General features: G+C 50.7%; 1 protein-coding gene across 5 annotated transcripts in view; it reads right to left on the reverse strand.

The window, feature by feature from the left end:
- The window catches only part of NAV2 (neuron navigator 2), a 399,505-nt gene that overhangs the window by 15,827 nt on the left and 358,835 nt on the right, over window positions 1–24,843 (reverse strand). For 4 of the 5 annotated variants that reach the window (XM_033409220.2, XM_049713471.1, XM_033409243.2 and 1 more), the window contains 10 exons: window positions 24,548–24,631; window positions 24,046–24,157; window positions 22,371–22,516; window positions 19,449–19,621; window positions 11,968–12,121; window positions 10,800–10,962; window positions 9,958–10,058; window positions 7,510–7,605; window positions 5,681–5,849; window positions 2,252–2,487 (listed from right to left, as the gene is read on the reverse strand). In XM_033409220.2, the coding sequence (XP_033265111.1) occupies window positions 2,252–2,487; window positions 5,681–5,849; window positions 7,510–7,605; window positions 9,958–10,058; window positions 10,800–10,962; window positions 11,968–12,121; window positions 19,449–19,621; window positions 22,371–22,516; window positions 24,046–24,157; window positions 24,548–24,631 (1,434 nt within the window). Of the gene's footprint in view, window positions 1–2,251; window positions 2,488–5,680; window positions 5,850–7,509; window positions 7,606–9,957; window positions 10,059–10,799; window positions 10,963–11,967; window positions 12,122–19,448; window positions 19,622–22,370; window positions 22,517–24,045; window positions 24,158–24,547; window positions 24,632–24,843 lie in introns of those variants that run through there. The other variant, XR_007478781.1, reaches the window with a different exon arrangement.

The raw sequence follows: 24,843 nt of genomic DNA on the forward strand, positions 1-24,843 counted from the left end.
GGGTGAACGCCCCCGGGAAGACGCACGTACTCGGGGCCTTCCCCTGCCCCGGGCCGGCACTGGCAGAGGGGCCCTTCCTGAGGCCTCACGGTAACCGGTGCTGAGTGCCTGTCCGCTACGGGGCGTCTGCCCGGGTGCAGGGGGTGCGGGCGGCGGAGTGGTGAGGAAGGCCTGGGCCCTGGCTTCTGGAATTCACTAGGCAACAGAAAACCCGGGCAAGAGCAGGCACCGTGGGGGTGTCCAGGCGCGGTGCTGGAGCTGCTCCAGCACTCTCTAGAAGCGCTACTATTTCTTACTCTGCCAACCTCCCAGGAAGCTCCTGAGTGCAAGTGCCTCACACATCGCTCTAAAGGCACAGCACTGCCTGAGAGCCATCTACACAGAAGCCCTTGATGAATCAGCACAGCAAAGGACCCCCTTGCCCCCCCACACACATATGCCCTGCTGATCAGTGCTGGGGCAGACAGTGAACGGTGCAGGGGGGGTGGTCTCCACGCAGGGGGGTCCTTCGAAGGTCTGCGTGAAAGGGGAACCTTTGGCCTTAACTGTGAAGAATGGGCAGGGCACTGACGGCTGGGGCAAGGGGCACATCAGAAAAGGAAGAGAAAGAAGAATGTGCGATGGGGAAAGGCAAAAACGGTGAGCTAAGGGCCAGCCAGTGAACACAGAACAACTTCCTGATGGTATTATCATCACCATGAGGATGGAGTGACCTTGCGCCAGGCACGGCTCTGGGACCTCACACATATGAACTTCTGTGCCCCACAATAACCCTCTGGGGTGGGCGCTGTGACTGTCTCCATGTTACAGAGGAGGAAGCTGAAGCGTCCCTCAGTCAGGTGGGCAGCCGGAGACGGCACAGAGGGTCGGCAGCAGGGCTGGACCTGGACTTGGTGTGGACGCCTCCCCATGCCACTGTCCTGCACGCTGGCTTGGATGCTCGGGGGGTCATATCTCCTCTGCTTCCTACACACACACACGCCTCCCTTTTAAGTCAAAATGTGGCTTTTAGCAATAGAAGCAGCCCCATTTTTTAAGTTACTAGTTATCTTTCCTTTTAGCTCCTCTGCACTATGGGTTCTTGGCCTCTGGCCCCTGCCAATGCCCCAGATCCTGAGGCTCGGACCCTCTCTTCCTCATGCAGGCCTGCAGGGTATAGTTGGGGAGCTATGCTCTGTACAACGGTGCCTGGCCAAGGGGAGTGAGTGGGGGCTGAATTCAAGCCTGGCTCGACCTCCAGCCACGCGCCTAGGATCCTTCTCTCGCTGGTCCCGGGAAAGGGCGCCTTCCCTGAGCTTATTCACAGAGGATCTTGGTACAGGGCCTCTCACCACTTCCTGTAGTCCTGCCCCTGTGTCCACATCACTTGGAGAACTTGTGGTGCAAATTCCCAGCCCCACACAACCTACTGAAACAGATCATCTGGGAATGAGGTCTGGGAGCGGCATCTTCAAGGATGCCAGGTGATTCTTAAGGTGAAAGAGTCACTTCCAATTCACCTTTGACTTCCTGGCCCCTTTGGCCAGTCAGAGTGAATCACCCATCAACAACCACTGCATGGCTAATGAGCAAGTTTGAGAAAACACCTCATAACCCTAGGCTGGGACTAGCTCAGGCTGTCCGAACGCTTCCACTGCTCCCTGTGAGGCAGGATCAAGCCTATTTGCTGGCTCTGGGGTCTAAGACATTGACTTGAGCTCCAGTCTGCTGCTCAGTACTATCTGAGTGGCTTTAGGTACACGGTCATCTGCCTCGAGCCTCAGTTTCCTCATCTGTAAAATGGGATTGTGACAACTACTTCCTTGAAGGTCCTGCTGTGGGGCGTTCAGTTTGCTGCTCCCAGGGGAAGCAGTCTGCGAATGCGAGCTGTTGTTGTTCTTATTATTGTTGTTCCACAAAAGAAGGTTTTCTTCTGGAAAGACAAGAGGACCTAGTAGGCACGTGATGAATCTTTGGTAAACTGAAGTGGAAGCATCTGGGTTGACCTTAAAGAACTACCAGCGCTGATCATGGTGCCCAACTCACAGCGGGGAAGCAAGAAATGAACTACATCGACTTACACGTGGAACTTCTTGCTGGGAAGTTTTGGATCAAAGCCTTCCTTTCTGCTAGTTCCATTCTGACCTCCTTCCCCAGGCTTTTAGAACCATCAAAGGTGAGCATTGTAGGAAATGCTGCTTTGCCATCACGGGGGTGGTGGCATCACTAGTTCTCAAAGGGCTAAGCAGCCGCCTCTGAACGACCTCCTCACCTTGCTGGACTTGTGGTCCACGTTGAAGGTGGCGATGACCCCGTCTGTCAGCTCCCGTCCCTCCCGGAGCACCAGGTACTCTGACAGCCGGTTGGCCAGGTAGGTCTTCCCAGTGCCGCTGGGCCCGGAGAGGATGATCCGCCGATGCTCCACCAGCAGGGAGACGTAGCGCTGCAGGATGGGCTTGGGGATCAGGGACTCGAACACCAGCGAGTCCAGGCTGTTCTCCGCGAGCCCTGTGTTTGAGAGAGGACGTGTTCGCAGCCCTGCAGAGAGGGTGGCTCTCTGTGCCTGCCCACCTGGAACTGTCAAAACGCAAGGCTATCCCTTTCCTGGGCAGCCCCGCCCACCCAGGGACACCGCAGGCTCCCTTCACCAGCACGATGTGCTCCGGCTCCTGGCTTGGCTGACTGCCCGCCCCCCCCCCCCCGCCACAGATTCACCTTTAACATCTGGCCCCTCAGTCCTCATCCATCCTCTGCAGAATTCATAAGACTCTGAGCCCTACTTGTCTTTCTGGATTTACCATTACCAGTGGCGCTGGCTCAAACCAAACGTGAATCCCCTGTGTCCACCCAGACCCCGGGGCTGCCTCTTCACCCTGCTTTTTCCTGCACGCCAGGTGCCGCTGCTGCCCACACTCAGATCCACCATGAAGGTATCAACACTTTATCGTTAAAATGAGGAAAAACGCAAGGTGGGACCATTTGATTTGGGGATGTGAATACTGGCAGACCTAGGCTGAGCCTCTCCAACAACAAGAGGAAACATCTCTCCCCTCCCCGCCTGGGACAACTTCATTACTCAGGGCTCTTGGCTTTATAAGAGCTGTTTTCTTCATATCATTCCCAAGAGAGGATCCAGCCAAGGTTACTTATCCAGAACCTAAGGCAATTCTATTAAAAAAGCACCTCAAGAAACCACTATATGTAGGCAAAAAATGAACTGAAAAGCACTTATTCTGTTTTTCAGTAGCATCTTCCATCCACACAATTAATTCACTGCAAACAGACCCCCCTGACGCATCTATACATTTGTTTCCAATCTTCCCCAACCAAAGATAGCACAGTGACTGTTCTAGAATCATCCTGATGAAGGATCCCAAATGAGATCTTCTGGGTACAGGCCTAAGACTTTCCTAGAACTGGTCTCAATAGAGCCTACATGGACTCAAAGTTTGATGCAAAATATGGAGGTTAGGGTCTCCTGTCTAAACTTAATAACAAACATGGGGCAGTGATTAAAACACTGTGAAACCCCTCTCTTTGCAGCTACGTTGCTGTCTCAGTCTCTTGTCAAAACCCCCCTGGCAGTGACCACTTTGCAGACGAACTCACTTCAGAGCACACAAAGCCACAGCCCCTGCCCCGGGTGCCACTGAAGTGAATCATCAGCAGCTCACGCATCTCTTTCAGCTCAAATCCTTGAGTGGTTTTCAGTGCCCTGAAGGCATAAGTGTCAAGCACCACAGGAAAACAGAGGAGTCAGGTATCGCTTAAAAACAAAGCCGAGGGCTTCCCTGGTGGCGCAGTGGTTGGGAGTCCGCCTGCCAATGCAGGGCACACGGGTTCGTGCCCCGGTCCGGGAAGATCCCACATGCCGCGGAGCGGCTGGGCCCGTGAGCCATGGCCGCTGAGCCTGCGCGTCCGGAGCCTGTGCTCCACAACGGGAGAGGCCACAACAGTGAGAGGCCCGCGTACCGCAAAAAAAATAAATAAATAAAATAAACCCGAGCTGATCCCTAGAGATGCTAAAACAACTTGATGTGCTGACAACAGCACCAGCTTAGGCTCCGTGGTGAGGTGGCCTGTTCGGGAAGCAGATAATCCTGTCGCTGTTTCTACAGAGGTTTGCTCTGGTCTCAGCAACGGGTCACTCCTCTGACCCTTCAGCGCTTGCAGCGCTCACCTGCTCGCCAGCGGGGCTGAAGCGCAATTTAAAGTCATGGTGTATCAGGTTTTCCCTAAAGGGTTCTTGGAGTGGACAGTTGTTGTTAAAGTGGGCCTGGCAGCCCTCCCTCTCTCCCCTTGTAGTGGGACTCTTCCTTCTTGCAAGGAGTTCATTCCAGCTGGTCCAAGCACGGCTGACCCAGCACCTTCACCCCCCAAAGGGATGGGCTTGTGACCAGGCTGGGCCAAAGCCTCTACCCGGTCACAACGACTGATTTGGTGATGAGCATTTGACCCACGGTGGGCCAGAATCACCCCTAAGAATTTCCTGTCACACTTGTCCAGAAAGACATTCTCTTTCTTCTAGGTTCCTAAGCTAGAAGGATGAATCTGGGCCACTCATCAGCTTTGTGCAGAAAGCTCAAAAAATAAGCAAAGCCGAGGTAGGCCTGGTCCTGATGGCACTGCTGGAGCGCCTGGATCCAGCTGCGCTTGAAGCCTATACCTGGATCTTCCAGGTACCTGAGCCTGTATGTTTCCTTTGGGCTAAAGCTAGTTTTGAGTAGGTTTCTGTCACTTGCAGCCCAAGGCCACAATTATGGGATGCCAACAAGATAAGGCCGTGTGTGAGGCTCAAACAGGAACATGCTACTGGTCACCGGGCAGCAACCTTCATTCCCACTGATGAGGAATGTTGGGGTGCTTCTAGAAAACCTCCCAGTTAGGAAACAAAGCTTGCCTCAAACAACCCCAAAACTACAGTCAAGATGCCTTACAGGGAAGAAATAAGATACCGTGAAGGCTGAGCTTCGGACGGTGTTTAGTAATCTCTTCTTTAAGTGGTTCATAAAATATAGGAAAAAGGGGTTTTGCAGTCAAATGCGTTTGTGTCAGACTGGATCTCACAGCCTTTTTAACGGCAAGAGTCAGGACATGAAAGGACAGAGGCTTTAGAGAACCTGCATGGGAATAACGATGCCGGACTTATTTGGCCGTGAAACTTTTTTTTTTCCCCAAAAAATACTCTGTGAGTCTAAAGTGCCACAGAACTTTAGCCTCAGGCGCAGCCTCTTTAGGTGACGAGGCAGCTGGAAGCTCGAACAGCATCGTGCGTGGGCAGGAGCTTCACTGCTTCCGCAGGGTGCTCCGAGCAACTCCTCTCTGGCCCACAGAGCATCGTGGTTTCCCATCTGTAGAATGGGGCTGCATCCAAGGCTCGCCGGCAAGAGTAACTCACTGGTATCAGTGGAGCCCCGTTTCAACAGGGTTATTAAGATTCCATCATCTCAGAGTCACAAGGCTAACGGCACCTTTTGTTATGTAATTTCAGCCGTAAACTAAATTATTTGTTTCCGACGGTCGCTGAAAAAGCTGAAGACTGTTCAACTTGCTTAGGTGAGAGTAACTGTGGTGGATGGGGATCGAAATACAACCCACATATACACACACAAACGAAATCATGGCCACAGGTTCCCGTGCCAAGTCACAGAACAAAACCTACAATCCTGGAAGCTCCCGCCACTGTAATGGGCTGGATTACCTTTGACGGCCACAGAGATGGTTGTGTTCTCTCCAACCAGGTAGCCACAGGGCAGAAGCTCGGGGGTCTCGGAGGTGTTGCTGCGCTTGATGTCCCCAATGCTGTAGCCAAGGACACTATCAGAGTTCAGCCCCAGCTGACTCACGGGGTCGACGTGAATGATGTACTCCTGGAAAATATAGAATAAAGACCCCGTCAAAGATGTGGCGAAAAATCTGCCCAAGACTCATGTCTTCACTGGGTGATTTACGATCGTCTCCTCTTTCCCAGCTGATGCCAGAGTTGAAATCGAGCTGTGGAACGAGGGGCAGAAGAGCTGACTTTCTCTAGGGAGGATGCCCTCATATCACAGGCCCCTTAAGGTACAGATCTATTCGGTTAGTGATGGGAGGGTGGGAAACCCTAACAAGATGGTGAACCAAGCACTGAAAAGTTAAGCCGCTTTTCCTGTAAGTTCAGCTGAAGTCTTAAAGACATTAGGGCCTGGGAATGGTGCTGGAAAATGCGTGAAAAAGTAATTCTGACGAGAAATCTCTCCACCAGCCCTTTCTTTTGGTTCAGGTCAAAGGCCATATAATGACAAAGGGAACAAAACCCCGGGCTGCTAGAAAAAAGCAGCTTAGAGTTTTAAACAAACAAACGTGTGTTTAATTTGGAAAGTGTTCCATCTTAGATGAGTGACCGGAAGGCTTTAGGTCAGTGAACTTGGAACGAAGTCCATGGGCTCTGTGGTGGCCACACGACTGAGGTGGAATCCTGATAACAAGTCTCTACCGTTAACGGTCTCACTTCCTCACGTGTGACGCCTCACAGGCTCTTTTCAGCCCCAACTGTGGTCTTTCTAATCCAGGGATGTCCCAACTGTCCATCAGCAGAGATAAGGTTTCCGCTGGGGCAGCAGGCTTGGTCTGCTCTAAGCCATTCCTGTCTCTCACCCCGTCTCATTTCTACACACTGGCCTGTCAAGATGGGAAGTGAGCTTGGGTCAAAGAACAGAATTTTCTCTCTGTGAAGCCACCTGAGTCTAGATGCTAGGAGACTAGAGTATACTAGTTAAAAGTCAGGTTTTCATGTCAGACCAACTCAACTAGACCAATGTGGTCTCCGGCACAGAAAATGTGGGCTATTCTTAATACTCAGGGGATGTGATTAACGAACACTTCTGGTTATGACCTACTTCAGGTCAATAGAAAAAAATGTACCAAAAGCTTCTTTCAAATCACCCAGTACGTCAGGGTTCACCTAGATGCTCATTCGTAATTTCTCCTGTGGCAAACACCCACTCCAGTGATGTGATTAGAACGAAGAGAAAAATAACTGTGCCAACAGGCTTGACACCAGCCACGGATCAGAAGTCAATGTCACGCACAGCACAAATCACAGAGCTGGAAGTGTTGGCGTGGGACGCAGGGTAAGTTGGATCAAATCCCCCTACCAAAATGAAGGGTGGAAGCATGATGTCGTAGCCCCAGAATACACGCTGCAAAACATACTCAACAGGACACAATTCTAAGGGGAAGAGAATGTAGACATTAGCAGTTCACTGTGAGAGGCTCATATAACCGCTCAAGACCAGGGAAGTGCCTCTCCCTGGCTGGCCAACCACTGCCAAGGGCAGATGAGAATAGTTGGTCCTGTTACCAGCCTATACTTACCATCCTCCTTCTGTTCCCTTGAGGGCCAGGGGACAAGTCCCGGCAACATAAGGATGTGGGAGAGGGATGTGGCCTGATGAATGACCAGGTTCGGGCCACAAACCGCCCTTTCCCCCGCGAGGCCCAGGCCCCCGCTCGGGTGCACTGCCGTAGCTGTCTTCACGAAGCACTTACTTTGAACAGCCGTCTAACTACCCCGTCGAGCACGTCCCACTTCGTCTTGCCACTAACTCCAATGCAGCCAATGAGAAAGAGGTGTGGTCTGGAATCCTAAGGGCAAGGAAACGTCCGCAGGTGAAAAACAGGTGGCTCCTTTCTGACTCAGGTTAGCAGAGTACTCAGACTGTCTTAGAGCTCCGCCAATGGTTTGAGAGGGGAATAAAAGTCCTATTTGTTTTAACACCAGATGTAACTTGGACTGAATGTAATGGTCTTAAACACTTTCCTCCCCTATTGCTAAAACAGCAACCCGTGGGTTAGGGAGGATCTCCTCTCTGGAATCTAGAACCTTCTACCGACTGTGCACCTCATATGGTGTGTAGATCACACATCCCTTGCGGGGAATGCTCTCCCCTCTCCTTTCTGCCATCTTTCCCTTTCCAAACCTTGCTTACCAACTCACCTCTTCCAGGAAGCCTTCAATGATCAACCCACCAGGCTCAGAGCTCACACTGCTTCAACAGTTCTGTACACAACTTATATGATGATATATTCTGCATGGTTTATTTTTAGGTATTTGTCTTATTTGTCTATCAAGTTTGTCTCTTTGCTTGATCTTAAATTCCTTCAGGATGTTTTTATTTTTTCTTTTCTGTTTTTTATAGTATTGATTTCTTTTCTTCTAATTAAAAGTTAAAACATGTCTAATTCAGAAAACTAGTAAAACTCCAGGAAATTCACACAAAATAATCTTTTTTTTTTTTTTTTTTGCGGTACGCGGGCCTCTCACCGCTGTGGCCTCTCCCGTCGCGGAGCACAGGCTCCGGACGCGCAGGCTCAGCGGCCATGGCTCACAGGCGCAGCCGCTCCGCGGCATGTGGGATCTTCCCGGACCGGGGCACGAACCCGCGTCCCCTGCATTGGCAGGCGGACTCTCAACCACTGCGCCACCAGGGAAGCCCCAAAATAATCTTTGTTCTACTTCTTTTGCCTCTCTGCCCACAGGGCTCTGCATAGTGGGGGCTCACTGATCACTCTGATTAAAGGAAACTAATAGAACATTCCATTTTGTTTGGTTTTCAAATATCTGACATGCTGATAAGAATATAGAGTTAGGAGAGTGGAGGGAGGTGGGGAGAGGAGGGGGTGTATTTGGCGGTTAAGCAAAATCAGCAGAGAAAAGAAACAGTCTTGAAGTGAGATGATCGGCCCCATCACTTCCTTACAGCCTTAGGTAAGTGATGCTTGGTCTTGGGCTTCTCAACTGTAAAACGGAGATGATAAAATCTGGGCAGCCAAGCTCATCTGGATGCTGTGGTGATCCAGGACAAGACAACTTTGGAAAGTGACAGACTTCCGTAAAATGTAAGATCTATCCGTTTGTGTTGATGATCATTAGAATAAAATGCCTTCACAGATACCACCTACGTTTATTAACAGACTGTTACAAGAATGGACGTCCCCCTTGACAGTCTATCACTCTACCAGCTAAGCTCTGAAAATGGAACTATTTTACGGATCTTTCTCAACTAGATCATGCTCAGACCCCTGGCAGCTCAAAATCCTGGGGCTACCCTCGTCAGTGAGACTAGACAGCCAGCCACAAAGTAGAATCCCCTGGCAGAGAAGTCTGGCTGCAGATGCTTTGTTTTGACGGGCACTGCAGGCTCCCAAGCTTTCGGAGCCTACGATAGCGTGCTGGCTAAAATACTCAGAACTAACAAGCAAACAAAAAAACCTCAAGGGACTTACATGAGGGGCTCACGAGGTCTTTTCCCACTTATCTGAGACATGATCATTCTCAGTATCCTTTAGATTTAATTGACGACTAAAAATCAACTTTGACTGTCAACCCTTGCCCTCACCCTAAAACAGTCTCTGACCGGCGTATGACCTCTAGATGCTGGAAGAGAACAGAAACCACTCAGAAAACTCAGATTCCCCAGCCTCAGTGAGTCAGGTTGCCCCACCATCTTCACTGCTAGCCCCCTGTGTGCTCCTGGGCTTGACCACCTCTATCTCCCAGTTTCTACTTGGTCAGCAGCCTCTGACGACTGGATTAAAACAGGTGCTCTTGGTCGGATGAATTTGGGTGGCTTACTTCTGTACCTTCTGTGCTAAATGTGCTTAGCTGCCTTTGAAGTGCTTTGGGAATATACTAAATTCAGAAAAGCCGTTTCTGACTGATGTTAGTGTTTAGTTAGATATTTGAAAGTGGTGCAGTGTGGACCATTTTTAGAACCCTTTACACACTTTTCAAACACGAGAGACAGGGAGGGGCCGTTGGCTTACTTTCACGGTGTCAAAATGCTGCTGGGGAGTAGGGTTAGTTAGGGAAAGCGTTAGTACTATTTCCAAATCACCTCAGGCTCTGAGGTGATGGGGCGTGATGATGGAATCACTATGCTAGGTAGTTCTACCTGGGGAAGGGACAGGCCAAGCAGGGTAAGGGATCCAACTAACCTCCTTCCACTTCATTTCCTCCTGAAAGCTGACAACTATCTTAACATGCCTGCCTCCTTCCTTCCGAGCCGGGCATTCACCAGTGTCATCCAGCAACATGTCTGCGAATGGAAAACATCAACAGCCTTAGGCACACGGGGACAGCAAAGCCGGCTTCCTGACACCCCCGCTGCTTGTCGGCACAGCAGCGGGACAGACCAGGTGTCGTGGTGCAGGGGAAGTGGGATGGGGGGTGGCAGGGGGAGAGGGCAGAATGCAGAACGCAACCACAGAAACCAACAGTGGACCAATCAAGGAGCCAGCGGGCTGACGATGTACCTTTGCCAAATGGAAGTGCGAGGGAGACTCAACCAAAACGACAGCAAGAGCGGCGTCATGGATAATAAGTCAAAGCATCAGCCTCGATATGCTCACACACAGATCTGTGTGATCTGCCTAGATCACATTCGCTCATTATCGAGCCAGCCTGAATCCAGCCCCAAGGCAGGAAGGTCGTAAACCAAGCCAGCGTCCCAATCGGCTACCGAGGGCAGGTGGGGCAGGGGGCGGGTGGTATGCAACATACGGCTTGCAGGTCAGCCTCTTAAAATGGATCAAACAGAACTCAGCATGGTGGGCGAGGGGAGCCAAGCTCATGGCTTGGAGAAGTTGGGGCGCTGCAGCAAAGCATGACAGCAGTCTAATGGCTGGGCTCATGTTGGTAGCAGACGCACACCCACACGCACGTACATCCTAAGCACACACGCGCCCACTGCCTCTCCATTTGATCTGCTGATCTGCTCGTCTTGGGGCTCTTGCTTAGAGACCAGAGTGCCAGCTGCAGGCCCTGTGACGCCACTCACCCAGGCTGCTGGACTCAGCGAGGTTCAGGCTGTGCTGGGAGAGCCCCATGGACTGCCTTGGGGAGGTGGAGAGGGACGCCTGGGAGGGCGCCCGGCTGCAGCCACTGCCTTGAGACTCCGACTTCAGCCTGTCGTTCTCAGCTTTCAGCTTCTCTATTTCACTCTGCGAAGGGTAAGGGAGAAGCTCACTTACTAGGCAGCTACAATGCGAACAAGCCTTTCCTGGAGGAGGGAATTGAAAGTTCCCTGCAGGGATCAAGTGCATATCCCAGCCATGGAGGCAGAATAAGTTACATCAATAGAGAGATTCAACAGTGGTCACTGCCTTTGCTGTATACACAAGACCTCTCTCTTTTGGGTTTTTTTTTTGGCTGTGAGGCATGTGGGATCTTAGCGCCCCGACCAGGGATCGAACCCGCACCACCTGCATTGGAAGGTGAAGTCTTAACCACTGGACTGCCAGGGAAGTCCCCCCACAAGACCTCTCTGGCACAGGAGGGTCCGAGAGCTGGCCTTTGACAAGACCTCAGAAATGTTTCCCAGAATCTGGGTGGTAAGTGGAAAACGTCTTATCTAAGAAGTTTGAAAACTCTGGGTTTCTCAACCCAGACCTCTACTGCAGGACTTCTCAGAGCCTTTAATAAGTTGGTATGCATTGTGAATCTGAGAGGGGCACATAGTGTGCAACATTTCCCAAACATTTTTGATCAAGGAGCCTTCTTTTCACAGAGTTTCTTATGGAACGAGCGTTTCACGGAAATTCCTCTGGGAAACGCTGCTCTCCAGTGAAAGCCGATTTAGTAGAATCCACAGTGGTCTTTCATTCCATGAATACTTATAAAGAACCTACTATGTGTTAATAAGCACTGGTCCTACATCCAGAGAAAGGGATGAAAAACAGAACAGCTCAGAGACTCAAATGCCTTCAATCCGTGTCAAAAGGTGAGAGGGGCCGTAGGAACAAATCTATAGGGATTCAGATGAGGGCACTACACTAACTCTTCCAGTTGCAGGACTTGGAAAGGCTTGGCAGAGGAAGAAGCATCAGGCTGAGCCTTGAGGGAAGCTTCCAATCTAAATGTGGAGAAGGCTATCCCAGCGGAGGGAGCGTGGCAGGAGCAGCTCCTCCCCGGGCAGCCTGGGGCTCCGCCGCACTCCCGGATCTCACCTGCATCCTGTTCATGGCCTCCCGCAGCTGGTCCAGCTGGTGTGCAGAGCTGAGGGCTTCCAGGCGGATGTCAGTCAGCTTCATCTCCTTGTCTCTCAGCTCGTTTCGGAGCTGCATGACCGTCTCAGCTTCACTGTCCATGCACTCCGAGATGCTAGGGAAAGAGGAGAGTTACTGACCAGGGCGGCTCTGAGTTCAGCTCCTTTTAGCCCTCCACTGACCACCACGTCATCATCAGGTTTGCTAAAGAGGAACCCCGTATAACCAGCTGCCCGGTGCTTCCCGGAAGTGACAATATCGAAAGCACCTGAAATTCACAGACTTCATTAGTTCTCTACACTCTTTCTTTGCAGAGCTCTGGCCATCTGAATGGCTCCCGTATGCCTTTCAGCCAAATTCCAGTGATCTGGGGATAAACAGGAGCCAGCAAAAGGGAATGGTAACCTTGGGGGTTTGAAACCCTCCGTGATGTGTACACAGAAGGGCCCCTATAAAGATACAACATGGCCCTTGATAGGTAAACCCACTCAGAGAAATGAGGTCAACTGTCTGTTGTAAAGGCAGACAGGGTCAGACAGCTGAGGGTGATTTTTATTTGCCAAAAAGGGGAAGAAACCAAAAGACACGGGTGGAAGATGCTAGTCTGTTTCTGGTCACATTCTAAAGCCCACTCCCCTAAAGGTGTCTAGAGGGAGAAACATTCTTTCATTCCCCCACCCCCCATACTGCTTAATAAGCCCATGGCAAGGAAGAGAAACATCTCAGGTAGTTAGCAGAGAGTGATGCGACATGAAAGCCAAAATTTTATCTGAAAACATGCAACAGTGTGGTGAGCTGTCCTCCTTCCCCAGCTGGACACCAGATCAGGAGACTGTGGGACCCTGTGAGTCCCTCTGTTTTAAGAGGTGGACCTTCCAGGCTGGGTTCCTTATTCGATTACTTAGGTTTGCCTTTCAGATACTGGCAAGTCAGCACAAACTGGAAGATCATAAAAGTCATGAGGAATTGCAATGTTAGAAAAGATAGCTTCTGTTAAGGAAAAAAAAAAAAAAAAAAGTTCGGTTGATTTCAAAGAGTATAGGAGCTGAGGTGTGGGGTGATCCAGAAGAGAAAGCTTTGACATTTCTTGGAACTAAAACAGAAAAAAGAAAGGAAAAATAGCCCAAGTTCATGAAGTTACAAAGCTGAAGGTGATTATCTCTGAACGACATGGTGAGCACGTTGTCTCTGCAGAAATAATCACTCGAGCCCTCTCTCCAGGACCCAAGTACTGGATTTGAGGCCAAACCAAACCTGACCTGTGAAACTGGGAGAGGGAGTGGAAATGTTAATTGCCAAAGGAGAGCCATGATAATTGTTAAAAGAGATGTATTTCAGGGGCAGAAAGGACTAGAAGAAAAATGTAACGCCTGAACAGCCAAATCTTTTTGTGGCTACTTTCTTGACCTGAACCCTGAACGGTTTTGAGAGACACAAAATCATCTCCTATTTTAAAAAGTTGTCAGCATCCAAGAAAACTTCTCCGCTTCAAAATCTGAAACCTCCGACAGACCCTTGAAAAATCTTATAATTATTCCCATTTCATACCTATGAGAAACTGAGGCCAACAGATTTGGGACTAAAAGGGCTGGAGAGACAGTAATGTCTTTAGAAATCAGATCCTCCTCTGCCCCCGCCAGCCCCCCAGCTCTCTGTGCTTTGGATAGCCTGTGGTTTGTAGGGTTTAACTATACAGTCATACTTTCTCTGGTTTGGGAGGTTTTCGAGGGGAGCTTGCAAAAACTGGTTCTTTCTTGGGGAAGGACTATGGTTTCTGGGTTTAAATGGAGTGTAAAGTCTGAACAAAATTCCACCGTGACATTCTGGTCTTCGCCAAACCATGTCCTGCATAGACCTCGAAGATGCCAGTTCACTGCAGAGAACAATAAGCTTTAGTCCACCCTGTCTGTCTGTCACACGGCAAGGCGCTTTGCTCCAGTCTCCTTCACGTGGCCTGTGCTTTTTCCCCAGAAAGCTTTCTCAGCAAGAGAGACAACATCTCCTCCGCACCCACTTTGTGGAATTTATCACATGGGTTACTTTGTGAAGCTTGGCCAAACAATGACTTTACAAAGGGAAGCAAACTAAAAGGAAGAAAGTCAGCCGGGAGTCCAAGGCCCTCCCGTGTCCCCCACAGATCGGCCAGTTCTCAGAAGCACAGCACAGCGAGGCCGCACAGGAGGGGTGGCCTACAACAGAGGTGATGTTGAAAACAAGCCCCAGCTAAGAGTTAGTCCCCCTGGGCCTACTGCCCAGGACAGAACCTTCTCCCTTGGCTCTGCCGAGTCACTGATAATCACTCCCTGCATGGCCCCTGGCTCCCCTGCCTCATTTGTAGTATCTGATCACACTGATTGGCACATAATGTTTACTGAATACATAGACCACTGTGTCAGGCATCTGTAGCGTATTATTTAATGCACTACGTACACTACTAACTTTCGGGAAGAGACACTACAATTATCTCCATTTTAAAAACGGGGAGGCTGAGACAGAAAGAAATTGACATGCCCATTAAAAATGTGAGAATCAGGGCTTCCCTGGTGGCGCAGTGGTCGAGAGTCCGCCTGCCGATGCAGGGGACACGGGTTCGTGCCCCGGTCCGGGAGGATCCCACATGCCGCGGAGCGGCTGGGCCCCGTGAGCCATGGCTGCTAAGCCTGCGCGCCCGGAGCATGTGCTCCGCGGCGGGAGAGGCCACAGCAGTGAGAGGCCCGCGTACCGCAAAAAAAAAAAAAAAAAAAAGTGAGAATCAGTAACAAGTCTGATGGGTCTGCTTAACTCCAGGGTGCAAGCTCCTGGACGTCATCCAGTAGGCGTGGATGGACACACACTGGTCCCCTCTATGGACCACTTACTGAAGCAACCCGATGTTAATTTTTCCTACTCAGCCCCTAACACTTAATTCCAGCATATTCATGCCGTCATGCCCAGGAGGCAGGGCTGGGGGCATACCTAACTTTACACACCCTAGTGTGGGAAACGCTGCCTTCCCACACGGCCATTCCTTCCGCCCACGGGGTAGGAACTTTTCTGAGCCCCGACTCCTCTGCCTTTGGTTTCTTCTTTGAACGCCCTCTCGCGTCTAGATCTGCACTTTCTTACAAACCCTTCAAGGCTGGAAAGAAGCATTTGCTCTCTGCCCACGCTTTGGAAAATCAGACCCAAAGCAAACATCTCTAGTGTGCATGGATGCTGTGGAATGTCAGGAAAGGGCTGCCGAGCCAAAGGGTGGGCCCGCCTGCCCGCCCGGTCCCTATGGGGAAAGTGGTTTGGGGGAGCGCTCCTGCTACAGGCTCCGGGAGCCCCGTACGCTGAATGTATCGCTGCTTGGCCGCCCGGCAGCGTCTGGCCCAGTGACTACTCCCGCCCCCAAACAGTTTCTTCTCTCTGCTTCTGGGTTTCCACCCACCTCGCTGGCTGCTCTACTTCCTCTTCCTGAACCTCAGATATGAGAGAGCCCCAGAGCTCAGTCCTTGCCCCTCTGCCTCTTCGCCATCTCCATTCAATCCCTTGGAGAATCCCTCCAGCTTCCCAGCTTTCGAAACCACCACTGAGGCCACATCTCCCAAACCTCCACCTCCAGGAACTCCAGGCTGGCTGGCATCTCGACAGGGATGTCTCCTGGGCATCTCAAGCTTCGCACGGTCAAACCAGAGCCGCTGATCCCCACCTGGCCCCACTCATGGAGTGTGTCTCCCACTCATGCCAGAAACAACGCCACCACACACCGAAGTCTTCAAGTGGCAGGTCTAGGAATATTCAAGGACTCTTCTTCCCTCACAATCCACATCACCACGTGCCCTCAACTTTCCTTCCAGAATATATCCCAAGTCCATCCGGGACTCATCATTAGCATCAATCACTCATTCCACCTAATATCTGAACGCCCGCGAAACAGACCACCTACCTCCATGGAGCTTCAGCTGTAGACTGGGGGGCGGGGGCAAAGAAAAAATAACCAAGGAAAAGCTCCACGGCAGGTGGCGATATTTGCAGTGGTGAAAAATAAAACGGGAAGGGGGCTGCTGGGAGTGCTGGCTGGTGGTGGGGTGTTTTAGGCAAGGTGCCTAGGCCAGGCCTTACGGATGGGGTAGTAACACTTAGCAGAGGCCTGGAGGAAGTGGATCTCTGGGGAGGAGCACACCAGGCAGAGGGCACAGAAAGGGCAAAAGGCCCGGGGAGGTGGGGGTGTGAGTGGCCAGTTCAAAGAACAGGAAATGGGCCAGAGCAGCTGGTGGAGAGAGTGGCCGTCAGCCTCTTCCATGGTCTCCCTCCTCCACTCCTGCCCCACTATGTCCCTGACCCCCTGAACGGAGACTCCCACCTTTGTGAAGCTAATTCAGATGATCTCACGCTCCTGCTGAAAACTCTCCAAAGCCTACTTATCACACAGGACATCAGCTGCAAGTTCACCTTGGCTTCAAAGCCTCACATGGCCTGGGCGCCGCCTCTGCATGGCCGGCCTTCCTTCCCACCACTTTCTCACGCGCCCGTGACGCGGCAGCCAGGCTGGCTAGCCTCCCCTTTCTCACACACACCGGGCCTGCTTCTGGGTTCTGTCGGGAGGGCTGCCCTGCTTGCTGGCAGGCAGAGTCGGCCACGGGTTTACGATGGCCCACCTCCTTCCCCTCCCAGGCACACTCATGTCACGTCTTCCCGCCAAGGTCGGAAGCCCTGCTCAGTGGACGGTGGGAAGAGGCCTGGCCCACGACACACGCCTGCAGGGCCTCCACACTCTCTCCCCTCCCCGCTTGCTGGCTGGACACTCAGCAGAGGACACGGGCCCGCGGGACAGAGGGAGCCTTGGTGCCGGCATCACCACACGGCAGGCCGCCTGCCCATGAGTGTTATCTGTGTTGGGTCTGGAAGGAAGCAGAGACCGACAGTCGCAGGTAAAGGCGCTGACCTTTGCGACTGAGTTTGTCACAGCAGCTAGTGTTACCAACGAGAACTAACGAGGGGTTCTTCCTGGCACACAGATCTCGGCTGAAACGTCATCTCCTCAGAGGGGCCTTTCTGGACCCCCGTCTGCAGTTGCTACCAAGGTACTCTGTATCCCAACACACTGTTTCCGTTCCCCAGCATGAACCCTTGGCACTATCTGATTCTTCTAGTTTATCCAGATTTCTGTGCTTAATGCCCATCTCTCCCCCTGACATACAGGGTCTACACCGGAGTTAGGACGTGATTGTCTCATACACTGTCACCGGAGCCAAGAACAGCGCCTGGCACGGAGCAGATGCCAGGAGATGCAGCTCTACCGTGTCACGTCCCCGTAGTCCCTAATCCCCAGGGGTGGTTAATATTCTCTTTGGTCTCTCCAGAACCGTCTTGGGTAGTGTCCTGCTCACACAGGCTGGCATATGAGAAGTTTATACCAATACATAAAGAACAGATGAAGAGTTCCTTTTTCTCCTGGCCGGGAAACGAACAACTGGATTGAGATGCTCCGGGATGATGGCAGGTGAGTCACGGGCAGCTTGTCCTTTATTTACCTCTTGGGCACTCTTCAGGTCAAACAGGGCTCACGCTCCTGAACACCGGTCTAACCCTCACACCAGCACAAGGGGCCTCAGGCGGGCACTGCACTCCAGCGCTCCTCTCTACCCCCCCGCTCGGGGTTTCACCCTTGCCCAGAATGGACGTGCCCGTCCGCACAGCCTCCCTCTTACCAGGGTGCTCCCCGAGAGAAGAGGAGCTGCTGACCTAAGTAAAGCAGACACCCTGAGAAGGCCATGCTTCACTGGTAGGTGGGTTCATAAAAAAGTCCGGGCTCTACGCTCTGTCTCCTTCTTGCACTGCCTGTCGTGTGTGCAGTCCGGGCAGGCGATGTGCTACGAAGGCCTGGCCCATCCTCTCGCCTGCACCCATCTGGTGAGCTGGCTTTGGGGACGCTGATGCAGGCCGCTGTCTTCTGCGGGCGGGCTGAGTGGTGGAGTGGACCTGGGGATGGCGCCAGACCTGACCTCCTGAGATCGGAAGGAGGTTGCCCTGCACGCACGGGATCTGCGTCGGCCCTCACGAGCACCCAGTGAGGCAGATCCCATTTTCACCAGTGAAGAAACTGCGGTGTCTACCACTACCCCCACCCCCTTGTCCAACCCTAGCTCGCTGGCTGTTCTGACCCCAGCCACAGCGGTCCTCTTTCCCCAGGCACTGTCTTATCTCGCAGAAACTGCCTTTGCAGACCACCTGAGCTCTGGTTCCTCTTTCACTCCTCGCCTGGTTATGCCAAGGGCTCTGATGGAACTCAGCCCTAGCTCTGACTGCCCTATTGCAGGGGCAATCCTTTTCACTGCTGCAGGGAGTCAGCTGTGCCACCTTCTGAACAGACACCTGGGTCCCCGCCTGTCTGTCCCAAGCCATTCCTGACCTCTTTCTAGATTCTCGGCCTCATGTTTTGAGATGGGGCCCTGATGGAACAGTGCTCAATGGGTGCTCGGTGGAAAGCACGGGAGGTTGGCTGGGCAAGAGGAGATGACTCTTCCCTTCTGTGTACCCCTCCGCCAAGGGCAACAGCACCTAAGGCAAGGCCAAAGGAGCAATCGCCCGTCTCACTAACCAGCTGTGTTCCCAAAGGGCTCTGTGCAAACTGACTCATTACAGTCGACTGGGTGAGTTCATGGTGATGAGTCACTTGACGAAATATAGAGCCCTTTGGTAAAGAGAAGCGTCACTGAATTGCTCTGTTTTTTTAAAGTCTTATTTCTGAGTGCTGACCTCAGAGAAAGAGTCAACACTAAATGTCGATCAAAGAAGAAAAGTATAATCTCTCTAAGCCCCGTCACCCAAGTGAACCAGAATTTCAGCCCAAACTGCCAACACTTATACCATCATCTCCCTGTCAGAGCACAACGGCTGTTGTGCTCTTCACATCCGCTTATCTTGTTCAATCCTTAGGACAGGATAAGGAGACAACCATTATCCCAATTTGACAAAGAAATGGAAACAAAGAGAGGTTAAGCCGTTTGCCCAAGATCAGCCAGCTAATTATTAATTAATTAATTAATTAATTATTTGCAGTACGCGGGCCTCTCACTGTTGTGGCCTCTCCCGCTGCGGAGCACAGGCTCCGGACGCGCAGCCTCAGCGGCCATGGCTCACGGGCCCAGCCGCTCCGCGGCATGTGGGATCTTCCCGGACCGGGGCACGAACCCGCGTCCCCTGCATCGGCAGGCGGACTCTCAACCACTGCGCCACCAGGGAAGCCCCCAGCCAGCTAATTATGCACACCGATGCCAGCAGAACAGAAACTCATTTCCTTTCTCTTTTAAACTCTCTGGTCCTAAAACACCGAAAGAATGTGCACGGTCTTATGAATGCAAGACACAAAGGACCCCAAGGAACATTGCAGGACTCTTAGCCATTCCTGCTGGAGAGGGTTCCCAGGGCCCAAAGGTGCCGTCTGACCCGAGTGACCCCAGCAGACACAGACTTACAGAGAATTGGAGTGAGAGTTCCTCAGCAGGGGAGTGGAGCCCATGGGACCATTGTGTGGCAACTTTGGTGAGGAAGGCAGAGAAGAATCCGTCATCTCCTCAATGTCTGAATGAGAGGATGCCGACTTGGGGGACTTCTTCTTCCCGAAGGCTTGCTTGAAGGAGCTGCGTAACTGAATACACAAGACCGTCAGCCTGGCAGGAGCTGAGACCACCCCTTAGGCCCCGGCAAAACGGAGACATGCAGAGTGAACAGCAAATTACTTCTCCCACGCTTTCCCCCCAGCAATGAAAAAGGTTCCCAACAGCTCTCTCAAATCAGTGCATTAAGGGAAGAAGAGTTATCTGGTGTCGACAGCTCAGGGGACTGGACCTGTGGATAACATTCCATGCCTACTCTTGGCTCAAGACTAGATGCCAACAGCAGGACAGAGCCTGGCTCAGCAGATGGGTGTCGAGAGGAGGAGGTGACACAGCAACAAAGCGGGGTGCTCAGACACGGTGACGGATGCAGATGAGGTTAGTCATATCAATGGATGGGTTAGCTTGGTATCTGATATTCATGTTGGTCTTGCTTACCTCATTGACCTGCCAGAGAAAACGCAAGCAAAAATGGGGAAGGGGAAGGAAAAAAGACAATTTTTAACAGAGAAAGCCAGTGACAGGGAAAGCTTCGGACTTTTCAGACATGACATGGCTAATCATAAACACCATACAGAGAGGAGGTTTCCGGTAGGATCAAGAACCTTTCAAAGCATTAAGGGCATCCTCCTCTATTATGGAAGGAGAGGAAGAGAGAGTCTGGAGGCCCCTATAATCCGAGCTCTGCAAGCTTCTCTGTCTGGTTGAAATGACTGTCCCACCTTCCTATACTCCTCACTCTTTTCCGGCCTTTTATCAGTCATCTCTAAGCCTTATTATTATTATTATTTTTTTTTTTTGGCATGTCTTCTTTTCTTAGCAAGGGTAGCTTCTTTGCTGCACTGGTCCCAACATGGCTGCATAGCTCTTTGATATGTACACTTAGGGGCTGCTGCAGTCCTTCTGTACACGTAATATGATAAGAGCAGAAAATTAGCTGTCTCACTTCTTGCTCAAAAAAATGATATTTTAAAGAAATGTATTAACCATCTTGGGGGAAAGGAACTGGTATATCACAGATTCCCCAAACCATGAGATGGATCTGAAAATTCTAGGGAGAACATAAAGAATTTAAAGTGCGAGGTCTGCTCTGAAAGCCATGATAAGCTTGTATTTTTCTAGGCCAAAAAATGAAGTTTCATTTTGAAAAATGTCTCTTAAAAAGTAATTTCCTTTTTCTAAAGTCTTTTTTCTCCTACTGAAAACGTATTCTGGACATTTTCTTAGCCATTGTGAAATTCAGAAGATGGGCCATTCTGAAATAATGGGAATTGTCTCCCATCAAAGTTTCACCCATAACAATCTGCATGTCCAGCTTGTGGGCGAGTCTGGATCTCATTTCTCTCCCATTTCCTACTTATGGCCGTATTTCCAGAGAGTAGTCATAGAAAGAGAAGGATCTGGTATACATCAACCTAAATCCTTGCCCTCAACCTCTGGTAAAATGCTCGGCATTAGAGCAGATGATAAAGATTAGACAAAAGCAAGCTCTGGGATTCCCTGAGGGTGCCAATTATCCATCCTCCCCAATTGCACCGGTGACCAAGAGTGGTCTTAAAATAAACAAGTTTTATTTCCTGAATTAAAGAAAATGGATAATCATGATTTTTCATAGAAAATAATTCTCATCACTTTGATAATTAAATCAGACCGTATTTATCAACAGCACATTAGAAACATGAGTTAATTCTGTGGGTTTAAGTCACAGCAAATGAGTTGACTAAAAGCCATTAGTAACATAAGGAAAAATTGCATCGGAACAATGAGAGGACCACACTGAACTGGCCTTTCGGCTTGCCTCCGATGCGAGCCATCAATAAGCAAAATGACGAAATCCTCGACTCCTCCATCAGGAGACCTCGCCACCCATCCAAGATAACACAAGATGAGGGGGAAGTGCATGGAATGAATGAGGACGATGAAGCTACTGTGAAAACACGATGCTGTCAGCATGGACAAACGGGGCCTTGTGAGTCCTGGCCAACTTCAGATCAACCTGGGGTGTCCCTGCACCGAAGTCGGCGGGCAGCAAACATCTGTCAGAACTGTCACAGCCCTGACAGCAGAACTAAAAACTGGGTGGGGAGAGGGGAGCGGAATTTCCCAAGAAGAATGGGAAACACTGTTCAAGAGGCCACTGTACAGAAGGCCAAGTAGCTCGATGGGATTATGGAAACATGGAGAAGCACTGCATTGGACACTGGTTCTATTATATTTGCTATTTTGAGGTATGATCCCCCACCCCCCGCCAATTTAGAACCGCTCACTAACTGCTAACAACTACATTATGAAGCTTTTACTTACAGCAAATGGTCGAAAACATTTCAAAGACAAGGCTGGGTGATTTAATGCTATCATAGGCAATTATGTAAATAAATAGATAAGGACTACGGTTAATGATGGGATAACTAGTGATACATATTCCAAAAACTACTTTGGAACTAAGGGAAAAACCACTTAAGAGTAACTTCGCTCTAGTAACTGGAACTCTGTGGCCAGCCTATGATTAGGAAGAAATGACACATATGAAATGAAAGATGAGTGCTTCACGTAGTCTCATGAAACAGAAAAACTACAAAGAGGCAGTTATTTCATAAATCCTAGGGTTTGACTGAGCACCACACTGATTTTAGTAGAAACCTGTCCACAAGCCACTTCTCTGGATCGACTCCCAAAGGCCTATGTTGTGAAGTTAAGAGCTAGCCTGGGCTTTATCTGCGGCACACCGTTTCCAAGCCTGACTCTGCTAGTGCCCACGAGAGTCTTTGGATGCACACTTACCCAATTCTTTCTCTTCTTCTTCTTTGAATCACTCTCTATGTTGCTGCCCACGCTGGAGTGACTGGTGGCACTGTTGATGCTGGAGACGCTGTCGGAGGAGTGCTGTCTGCGGATACGGAGGTCTGCGGACTGGGAGGTACCATTTCCTGGAGACCCAAGGCAGGACATCAGGAGCTGCTGACTGGAGCCCCTTCCTTTGCCCCAGGATTTACACCTAAATCCACACACCCAAGGACTAGGAGCTATTTCCCATTAGACATCACCTTCTGTTCCGCAATGCTGGTTTTTTTTTAAATTAAAAAAAATTTTTTTTTTTTGCGGTACACAGGCCTCTCACTGTTGTGGCCTCTCCTGTTGTGGAGCACAGGCTCCCGATGCGCAGGCTCAGCGGCCATGGCTCACGGGCCCAGCCGCTCCGCGGCATCCTCCCAGACCGGGGCCCGAACCCATGTCCCCTGCAGGCGAACTCTCAACCACTGCGCCACCAGGGAAGCCCCCTGCGATGCTGGTTTTAAGGTCCTTGTGTAGCTGAGTGCCACGCCCTCTTTGGTCAATTAAAGGAGGGCTCTCTCCACTTTACAAAACAGAAGTCAGGGGAGGCTCAGAGAACCCCCCACACTCACTCTTTTGAGCTAAAATGCGTCTGTGAGTGGCGGCAATAGTCATCTGTGTCGTGAGCGCCCCTCCTTTGCTCTCCCCGCTCCTCCCGCACCACCCTTCTTTCATGCCCTTGGACATGCCAAGCCCATGTCCTCTCACCACCTTACAGGTGCCATTCTCTCTTCCTGGGATGCTCTTCTCCCTCTGCTCTGCCTGGCCAGCTCTTGCCAATCCTTCCCACGTCACCTCTAGCCTCGCTTTCCCAGGAGGTCTGACGTTTGAGATAACAGTGGTACCAGAAATAACACTGCCCAGAACAGTAGTGAGACCAAAATAAAGTTTGCAGGCAGTGTTCCTCACAATCACAGAACGACCCCGACAGCACGGTCTTTAAGAGCACTGGTTTCAGGGGCAGACTTGGGTTCTCGTCCCATTTCTGTTTCTCACACTCTGTGGCCTCAGGATGGGACTCTCGCCTCTAAAATTCAGTACTCCCCTCAGTACAGCGTGGAGGACCAGCACTGCACTTGTAAGCGTGTTGTGGAGAGAAAATGGAATAATGAAATCATGTAAACACTGAGCACAGTGCTTAGAACATGGTGAATGTTCCATAAATGTTAAGTCTCACCATTACTTTTCTATCGGTTCTCTTAATATCATTTTCTGGATGTAACTGCTCCTCATGCCCATATCTCCCCCCACCACCCAAGTAAGATACACAAGGACAAAGCAATCCTTCTAGAATATTTTCTGGGACAAATGAGAGACGAACCCATTTCAGGCTGTCCCAGGTCCATATGTAAATATCAAAGCATTAGTGAAGTTAAGAGTATGAAATACTTTGACACTTTGCCAACAGAGATATATTTTCTTCCATTTTGAGATACATCAGAGAAGATGAGCTGGAACAGCTGTTTTCCTAGAGGCTGGAAGCAACTGGATTAAGTGCCTTCTAGGACCTGTCCGACTGACATGGACACCCACCCTCGGGCAGGGAGGTTGCATCATATATTGTCAAGGGAGGGTTCCTAAGGGCAGGCAGGTCGCTGGTCTGAGTCTGTTTCTCTCCCTTTACCTTTGCAGTTGAGCTCTGGGGTGTTAATTACCCCATTAATGGCCGCCTGGGCAGCTGCGTTCTGTTTCTTCAGCAGCTCAATGGTTTTTCTTAACTCATTCAGTTCTGAATCCTGAGGAATGGAAAAAAACAGTGGTCATCCCCAAATCATTTTGTACCGAGTTCAGCTGAAGTACAACTTAGCGTCAGCTTAGAGGAGGGTAGAGAATGGAGGAGTTGCAGGAAATCTTTGTCTCAAACATTAGGTTGAATCAGTTTTTAATAGGCACATGCGGGTACATCAACGCAGAAGGAATAGGACTCAGATCCGTTGCCGATGCAGTTAACTGCCACTCCATCTAGGTCATATTTTCACTCAGCAGACCTATTCTTTCAGATTCAATTGCAACAGTCCAACAAGCACACTAAAACCTATACAACTCTCTGGAATAAAAGAGAATAATGTTTTTAGGTTTGCTGTTAATTCCAAGCAGGGAGGGAAGAAGCCTTCTTTCTGCTTTACCTTCTGCTCGGCCGTCATGGTCAAGCTCTGGAGCCTGATTGTCATGTTTCCAAGACTCTGTTCAAAGGCCGCCACAAGGTGAGCCTGGAGGGGAAAGACACATTTCCCTTCAGTTACATTATCTTGCAAGGTAGGAGTGCCTGAAGGGTGCCAGGTCTCAAAGACAGAAATCCAAATGGAGCCACGTGGGTTAACCCGTCGACTTCTTCAGTCTCTTGAGCTCCACCTCGCACCACTCTCTGGGATCCAGTTACTCTAGACTTTCACGTCCTTCACGCCCCGTGCTTCTTCCCACC

The sequence above is a fragment of the Orcinus orca genome, chromosome 8, assembly GCF_937001465.1.
Source record: "Orcinus orca chromosome 8, mOrcOrc1.1, whole genome shotgun sequence".
NCBI lineage: Eukaryota > Metazoa > Chordata > Mammalia > Artiodactyla > Delphinidae > Orcinus > Orcinus orca.